At 38.2% G+C, this 8899-nt stretch overlaps 1 protein-coding gene across 1 annotated transcript; it reads right to left on the reverse strand.

The window, feature by feature from the left end:
* Window positions 1–145: 145 nt before the first annotated feature.
* On the reverse strand, window positions 146–4151 carry LOC131881265 (uncharacterized). The gene is made up of 4 exons (XM_059228085.1): window positions 3857–4151; window positions 3491–3781; window positions 3342–3426; window positions 146–483 (listed from the first exon to the last, which is right to left on the reverse strand). Exons 1-4 carry the CDS (start codon window positions 4089–4091, stop codon window positions 480–482), a joined length of 615 nt encoding a protein of 204 aa, XP_059084068.1. The 5' UTR covers window positions 4092–4151; the 3' UTR covers window positions 146–479.
* Window positions 4152–8899: the final 4748 nt, after the last annotated feature.

An 8899-nucleotide genomic window follows, 5' to 3' on the forward strand; every position in this document is an offset into this window, starting at 1 on the left:
AGGTTAGGTTAGGTCAGGTCAGTTTAGGTTAGTTTTTTTTATCTTTAGCCATCTTTGTTCCAATTTCCAGAAAAAAACCTGAAGCAAAAGGTTAGCTATGTAAGGACCATAGTAACTTACATCCGCCTTGGCCGTACAGTAGGTTAGTTTTTTTTATCTTTAGCCATCTTTGTTCCAATTTCCAGAAAAAAACCTGAAGCAAAAGGTTAGCTATGTAAGGACCATAGTAACTGCAGTCTTTCTCCCTTGATGAACTACTTGACTACCTACATGCGGTGTTTGACATCTGTTATGAGAAGGGCATCACGCTCAACATTGACACGCTGGAGATTGGTGACTTGGTACGGATTGCTGGGTTCCTTGTTTTGTCCATGGGCATGACGTCCGATCCGGCAAAGCTGACATCTATTGCATTATTTCCCACACCAACAAATTTGGCTGGACTCAGGTCATTCCTAGGGCTCGCCAACCAGCCTGGCTCATCTGTCAAGATGTAGGAGCTCCTAAAGTCGCTGTCGGCATGGCTGTGGCCTCCAGAACATGAGGAGGAGTTCCACTGTGTCAGAGTCATACTGAGCTCCCCCCCACGTTGTCAAGCCGTTCGACCTGGCACAACCATGACAGATGCCAACTACCTCTACAGCCTTGGATGTACCAAGGGTAGATTCGACATATGATACCTTGTGCAAGGCTATTGGAATCCTGACCATTCCTACCAAAAACTAACTTCCTGTCGTCAGGATAAGAAGGGAAACTGGTATATGGAACTTTTGAAGCTGGGCAATGAATGTTATAAATAGGAGGGGACCTGGAATGGAGTTGTGTAGGACACCTGACTTGATCTTATATATGTCACTAAACGACCCATTAATCTTTGCTATATATTTCCTGTCAGGGCTTGAGTAAGGCCGTTACAAGTAACGCGTTACTTTTTGAGTAGCGCTACTGGTAATGCGTTTCTTTTATGAAAAAGTAAGTGTAAAGGAATGGGGTTTTAGCCCTCTCGTTACCGTTATTTTTTTTGTTTTATACATAGGAAAGAAAATTCGGTGAAGGTTTCCGATCCATTTCTTTTGAATATTCCATCGCAAATGCAATGACTTCCTTGCCACTGATGGAATCAAATGAATAATCATGGCTGTCACTTGTTTCATGTCATATTTACTTAACGTTAAAAGATGGCATAATTGTTTTTTTTGCAGTAGGTCCTTTTTATCTGCAAAAGTAACTGTAACGCGTTACTTTTTCTAAAAAGTATCGGTGACGATAACGCGTTATTTTCTTTAAAAGTATTTGTGACGGTAATGCGTTACTTTTTTCGGTAACCGTTCATGCCCTGTTTCCTGTCATGAATAAAGCTTCTCATCCAATTGAGACCCTGTCATGAAGCCTGTCCAACAAAAGACTATGATCAACTTTATCAAATGCCTTAGCAAAATCAAAATAGACAACATCAACCTACTCATATCTCTCTAGTTCCTTTGAAAACTGGAACAACATGAGTTAATTTCCGAGAGAATGGAAACTTGCCTGGATCCAAGATGCAACGCATCAAGGACAAGAAAACTCCTGGTCGAAGCCAAGATTTTGATATGGAAATGAACGAGACCTACTTATTAATAGATAACTCTTCAAAAACCTTGATCTTTTTGATGTTCATTTTGGAAATGAGACAATGCACGTTCAGATAAAGTCTTTTAATGGGTTGTTTGTCCTTCGATGCACTGGAGCTATCAATCTTTGACTATGTCTTCTGACCTTAACAATCTTGCATTTGAGCAAAACCCTTTTTAGGTGGAGGACGAGAAAATCTTTGATGAGAAGATACTCGTAAAAGAGGAGCTGGAACTTTGGCCCCCACCTGAGCATACCATCTAAAAGTGGAGCCAATTCACGACCTTTCCCTGCCTTTTTGCATCTTTGTCGTTTATGGACATCGCCAATCTTGCAAGCATTCTCTACTATGCAAAACAGCACACTTACAACTGCCGTTCTGTCAAGATCAGGAGCTAGGAATTGTGCTATTGCTCTCAATTAAAGATGGGACTGACTTACCTATTTTCTATTGGTATTTTGTTAAGTACAGTAAGTGGATGGGCACGACGCCTAAAACGGCGGCTTAAGCCAAAACCCCCAAAGAGAAAACATCATAGTCGGGACCAAACGTCATCATGTTAACCTGTTAATCTACCAATAGTGCAATGACAAATCTGTCGCAATAAAGAATGATAATAATAAAAATAAAAATAATATTGATGGATCTAATCACAAAATGCCCTCCGTCTCCCAGAATTGTCATAAAGCATGGTTTATTGATAAAAAACTGGTTCACAACTATAATTGTTCTTCAAATAGGGAACAACTCGCAAGTAACCTACCTGCCAAAGTGACGAGTTCGCTGCCCAAACCAAAAAGTGAATGACAATTCTTGGTGTAAAGTAACAATAATTCATTACTGAAAGTTAGGAAATGATTTTGACATTCCATCCCAATTGAGTTCCCAAATAATGTTCTAGGCTTTCAAAAAAGACACTTGGCTTATAAATCCATTTAAAACGGTATGCTGACGATTTACTATTAATTGGTAAAATATACTTTTAGATCAAAACCTGAGGTTTTGTCGGCACTCTCAGCAAAGGAACAATTTCATTGGCCCATTTAGTCAAAACTCACGAATGAAATTCAAGGGGAGGGAATTTAAAACTACCTTGTAAAAATACACATAAAAGGGCGCCTTAACACTGTTTGAATTTAATGGTAACAATTGAACGGGAACAAATTAATTTTTCTCTATTGACAATACTCTCATGCTACGTAGGTTTATTGTTTATGCACGTGAACTTCTAAAAATGTGGACAACAACAGAGGAACGATTCTTTATTTCAAGATTAGCATCTAGTTTGATCAAAGATGTGACCAAATGAAGTAACTGGCCAAATGAGGCCAAAATTTGACCAAGGCAATTCAGAAGATGAAAATTGAAGTTGTCAATTAATGACTACGTACAGTTTGAATCCTATGCCTACCCTCGGTCAGGAACAGATGCTTTTTACGACATAAGTACAGAACAAACCACTTTCCAATTGAATGTTAATAAAGTAACGTAATTCGAACGATCTAATAATTTGCTTATTTCATGAAAATATTATGGAAAGGGACTCACACTTGGTCGGCCCAGAAACCGGTCGATTTGTCGGGACATCTGTTCATAGTCCATATTCTTAGAAGTCTCTACTAGGCATAACGTGTCATGTACAAAAGGCAATTTGATATCCTTACCTTTTTTAACATCTACCAATTCTACCCACGTTATTCGATGTTTATTTGTATGTTTTACCTACCTAATACTTGTTCCTAAAGTATTGGTCGTCCCATCCCATGTGGAATCTCCAAAAGACAGGCTGGGCATATTGGACACCGGACAAGCTATAAAATCGCTACGAAAATTGAACTGAAGCCGTCCATGTATTATTTTTTCCAAGAGTCTTACTGATGAGCATTTTTGCCTGACACAAAAAAGGCCAGCTATCCGAGCAAAGCCCATCATCCAAAATAAATGGAGTGCCCACACTTGAGGACTCTCGAAATCGGAAGCATTCCTCGCCAGTATTGGCTCTGATTTTGTCATTCCACCACGTGTCGTATTCAAAATTCAATCCATTGACCCATTTGAATTGATTGAGAGCACTCTGGCAAGCAGATGTGCCCCATGTACAATGTCTTTTCGAAGGATTAGTGATACCAACCCATATACCCTCGCCTCCTTTAGATTTTGTCTCATCTAAAAAAGGATCAGAAATTGTTGATTTCATGTTGACTCGTATTGTGCGATAGTGACCATCCTTGAGCGTTATACCCCAAAAAAATTGAGCAATGTTCAATTGCTCATTTGTGTTGATTATAGCTAGATTGGCATCATCTTTCTCACAATCCTCTTTGGCTTGAGCAAATAGTTTGGGGCTCATTTTCAGGGAGTAACAAAGTTTATCCGATTGTTCCTCGTATGAAAGCGGACACGCGCACCAAACGGGCCGAAAACTGAGGATAAGCCACAACAAAGTCCTCAAAAAACCTCGCTCCATGCTTGACATTGCAAGACTGAAGTAGATAAAAGTGAACCAACTAACGATATGAATCGAACTGTCGGTTGTGTGTGTAAACTATGTTGGTCGTGCGGTTTGAATTGGTTTCGGACAAAAAGACAGCGAATGCCAAGCGAGGAGAATGTTTTTGGACGCGAACAAATAGCCACAAGACCATAATACGATCAATTGTCGAGTACGGCGTTTGTAACAAAAGCTGCAATATGTCGCTATCACGTAAGGCTCAACTACATACATAATTGACGGTTGGGACGAGTTACTGATGATGAAGATGACTTTCGGGTTAGAGCTGAGAATGATTTTTAAGTGCCAGTATTCTATTTGCTTGTGCTTCGCGAGTAAAAAAAAGCATGCTGATACATTCGAGAAACTGCTTAACGTAGTTTTGAACATATATGAATCTATTTATCAACATAAAACATCTGATTCAGATACTGATCGTGGGATAGAACAATTAGATTAGGTGGTCACAATGATTATATTTTCTGATTAAGTGTTTGCTCAAATGCCAAGACATGTCAAAGAGGCAAAAGGAACAACTTTTGTGAAATACACGTATTTAAAAGTAGCTCAGATAAGTGTGTTAATCACTTAAAGTACATTAAAATGCATCATTGTCAAAAACGTAGTCAATCAGTAATAAACATACTCTTAGTTATATATTGGCCGAAATTTCCTTAACTTCTATTAAGCAGATGCCTAGTTAATACAACTTGTAAGTGCCGTTTTACACCTTAAAAGATCGAAAAATAGCATCTTTATGTTTCCAGTTATTACCAAGACATATTTGTGTCTTTTTTCAATGACACGACAAGAAATAATATTTCCCCCTTTTCTTTAAGATTTCTTTAAAAGCTAAAGGTAGCAAAAAATATCACTTAAAATTTACATAAGATATGAAATTGCCCGTCATGTTACTTAAGTGCCAAAAACTACACCCTCCTATCATCTTCCTAAAATATTTGAACGATACATGTGACAGTTTAATTTACTAAATTTGTCACTTCTTGCAATGATTAATTTCTACGTACTAGTGATATTTTTCTTCAACGTTAATAGAACTTTGTCAAAATTCAAGATTAAGCCCGATTAAAGTTGCGATTGACAAGTATGGCATTGCAATTGTGAAATATGGACATTAAGTAAGTTTTAAGTTATATTGCAAAACATTTTCGAGTTATTCCAGCTGCTTCAAAAAAGGTGAAATATTTTCATTTTATGTTACAGCTTATTATATATCTTGGCAATTGCTTTAGAATATAACCGGAGCAATTTATAGTCAATTTTGATGCAAATCCAATAGTCAAATTTCATGCAAATGCAATCTTTGAAAGCGAGATATCTTATCCTTTGCTCAATGGATTTGTGTAAAATTTTAGTTGGAAACGCAACTAAGATAATTCCTAACATCTATTGATTGCGTTTCAAAAAATATTAACGCTTTATAGGTTTTGAATGGATTAATATTCTAACCTGAGCTGAAATCCAAAATGATTTTTACCATTTTTACCAAAAGTTGTTCCTTTTTGTTCCAAAAACAACGAAAATCGTTCTTAGAAGTCTTGGCATTTGCACAAAAACTTTTTCAGTATTATGGGTACCACTGTGTGTTATTACCCTCAACCTTGTAGGGAGATCGTTGGACCAACTAACTGGCTTGGGTGGGAACTAAGCAAGGTGAGAAGCCGAGAGAAGTTAGACGTGTTAGTTGGTTCGGGTTCGTGCTAGTTATGTAGTCAAGTGTCGGTAAGCAATTTCACGGATGTATCACTGATTGCAATAAAATTGAAATCTTGTAGGGATTCCGGTAAAGTGAACACTTCAAGAGAAATGTCTCAACACCCTTCAAAGCATTGTGACTCATCTTAAAATCACCGTTTATGACCATTCCCTTAGTTTCAAAAGCAGAGCGCTAAGGGCTTTGTATTTCCCTCTCTTCACGCTTTTTATGTGTATTGAACAATTCTAGTCATACTCACTGTGATATTACTGTCTAGTCAACTATTTCATTGCTTTTACCGTTTTGATATTTTTCTTTTTTACATTCAATGTTTATATAATAAATGCACACACACCACCTTTTATATTCATTTTTACGCCACGACATGACCAAGAGTCGCAATAAATATATTCACTCATCCTTTTTCTTGGAGGGAATGTGAAATTCGAAAGATAATAGTTCAAGCCACTTAACTAGTGATGGCCACTGATATATTTAAGCTCCACAATCCGCCACGTCAACCCTGACGATTCAAATGATTTTCCACAACAATTAATTAAGCCGGTTGTCAACGACCATCTTGGACGCCATTTTAGTGTCCAGAAGAACCCAGAACCCGGGGACGAACCCATCAATAAGGTTAGGAGGAAGTGGGGTGCAGATTGATATATCAAATGTCCATGATATCTGTATATTACTATATATTCGCATTGTCCCTTAACTGGACAATGGGAGATTTATTACCAGCAATAAATCTTTTTTTTGCGAATTTTGTTCCAGCGTCTGGGAATGTAATTATAGCAGTTCAAGACGAAGTTGTACTTGACTTAATTTTCGTATATTATTTGATTGACCAACGAATTTGAGTTGGCAGATCTGGCTGGCCCTTGAACTTAGGCTGATCAAGAATTTTAGTCAAAACCTTGTCCAAGTCCGACTTCAATCCTGTCACTGGATCGACAGCTTCATACTTCCTTCGAATATTTGAGGGCAGCAAATTGAACAATGAAGGAGCCGATAATGAAGAGAGTTGGACTTCAGTGTTCTGGCTAGCCTGGATTCTCGAAGGAGCCTGCCAGTAGTACAAATTTGGCGCTGCAAACTAGTTTGAACGAAGCTGGCTTTTTCTAGTAGAGCCGTGAAACAAGAATAAGGGCGGATTTACACTAGGATGGTAAACCAAGGTTGAATCCGGTTTGAGGATGGAATTAGGACTAGTGCTGGGACTGCTTCAGTCTTTCACTGTACTGAAGTCGAACAAAAGGACTCATTTTTGCGAAAAACTCGCCCCAGCACTAGTCCTACTTCCATCCTCAAACGGGTTCAATCCTGATTTTCCATCGTAGCGTAAAGCCGCCCTAAGCCTCTCAAGAACGTGTTGGAATCCCCATATTTACTTCGTTGACACGGGTATCAGCCAGGGTGTCCGTCACGTACTAGCAAATAAACGAATCAGCCAGATTGAATAAACGCCCACCTAGTGTGGCCGCAGCACTACTATCTCTGTGCTATTGCCCTGCTTTGAACCACTATAAAAAAACTATGCTCCTGCTCTATTATAGTGGCTTTGGTTCTGCCATCTAAGAGTCATGCTGAGAGTCACAAAATGCTTCAGTCTCGCATCCAAATCCAGCTTTTTTGAAAGAATGAAAAGCTCAAGAAACGCAGGGCTTCCGTTTTTCTTCTTTTTTTGTCCAACAGAAAAATTGCTAACTCTCCCTGAGATATCTTTTGTCTAACCCGTTTAACATCCCAAGAAATGCATCAAAGGTGCTGAAACAAATGGAATACGCTTGTATATTAGCTTCACCACCCCTTGACCAAACTGAATTGAAGTTAAAAGCAATTACATCCCAAATTGCGGAGAATTTGACTTGTCAATCGAGGCACTTTTCAAAGAACTAAACCTTTGAACAGTAGAGTTTCTGAAAATGAAAAAAAGGTTTGCCCAGCATGCAACCGAGGGTCGGAAGTTGTGAAACACTAATGAGCTCTTTAAATTCACCCTTTGTCAATACACTCCTCATGCATTGTGCAATAGACCAGGCTTTACCCATTAACCACCGAAGGCGAAGGAACAAATTGCAGTTCTGGTTTCTTTTTGACAAAGTGACAATTTCGTTCCTCTATTTTTAAAACCAAAGACATAAAAAGTTCCATTGTTTAAGGGAGGGAGACATTCCTTCCCCTTGCTTAATAGCTGTGCATACAGTTGATACAGAAATACCAAATTAGGAATGGGACACATTGCAAAAATTCGGCTGTTGTACATGCACACCGATTGTAAAGCCCGTTGATCCTTTTTGTTGCTAAACTCGTCACGCTGTTGTCCTTTTTGATTGAACTTTGTTGCTCATGGTACATTTACACGAGATGTATTTGGACACATGATTTGAAAAAAAATTCGCCAAGTGTTAGACATCTGAAAAGGGGGACTAAAATTCATTCTATTTTCTATGTCTATTTTTCATAAGTGCCAATTTTAGATGAGTAGCAGACTATTATTTCCTAAGCTAAAGTTTCTCGGCAGGTTTGATCTTTTATCCTGTATGGTAACCATCGTTTAGCTCTGTGAAAAGAGAGTTCATCGTTATAGCTATCATTGGACCTTAACAATTCATACCTACAAACAGAGTCCTAAAGTAAACTTTCTCATTTGCCAACTCCTGTTAGATAAATTTGCATTTTCCAGCTTTTTCAGCATGAATATTTTTCACATTCTTTTTCTTCTTCTAGTTCAAAGTCAGCATATTTCCGCAATACTTTGTCAAATCAGTTTTTTCACGGATGCGGGATAGTTGGGAATTTTTGGAAATAAATCAAATTTAGTCCGCTTTTTCAGATGTCTAACATTTCCAAAATTGTTTACCAAATTATGCGTCCAAATATAATTACTGGTGTAAGATCTAGAGATTCGATGCGGGTGAATAGACAATCACGGGTAAAGATGAATTAAGGGACGACTATCCAGTATGGGTAAAAGAAGAACCAACATTGCGTTTTGTTTATTTTAGCTGTTCATAAATAGGAGAGAAACAACAAATTGATCTCATTGATACAACAACCACCTCCCCCC

Source organism: Tigriopus californicus, chromosome 5 (assembly GCF_007210705.1).
Source record: "Tigriopus californicus strain San Diego chromosome 5, Tcal_SD_v2.1, whole genome shotgun sequence".
Classification (NCBI taxonomy): domain Eukaryota; kingdom Metazoa; phylum Arthropoda; class Copepoda; order Harpacticoida; family Harpacticidae; genus Tigriopus; species Tigriopus californicus.

Excerpts from the sequence above, each read along its gene's own strand:
- LOC131881265 (XM_059228085.1), bottom strand. The coding sequence starts at position 4,091 with ATGTCAAGCATGGAGCGAGGTTTTTTGAGGACTTTGTTGTGGCTTATC. Across the intron at positions 3,782-3,856 it reads CATTGCTCAATTTTTTTGGG|ATGAGACAAAATCTAAAGGA; the intron begins GTATAACGCTCA and ends ATCCTTTTTTAG. Across the intron at positions 3,427-3,490 it reads TCAGGCAAAAATGCTCATCA|CTTGTCCGGTGTCCAATATG; the intron begins GTAAGACTCTTG and ends GCGATTTTATAG.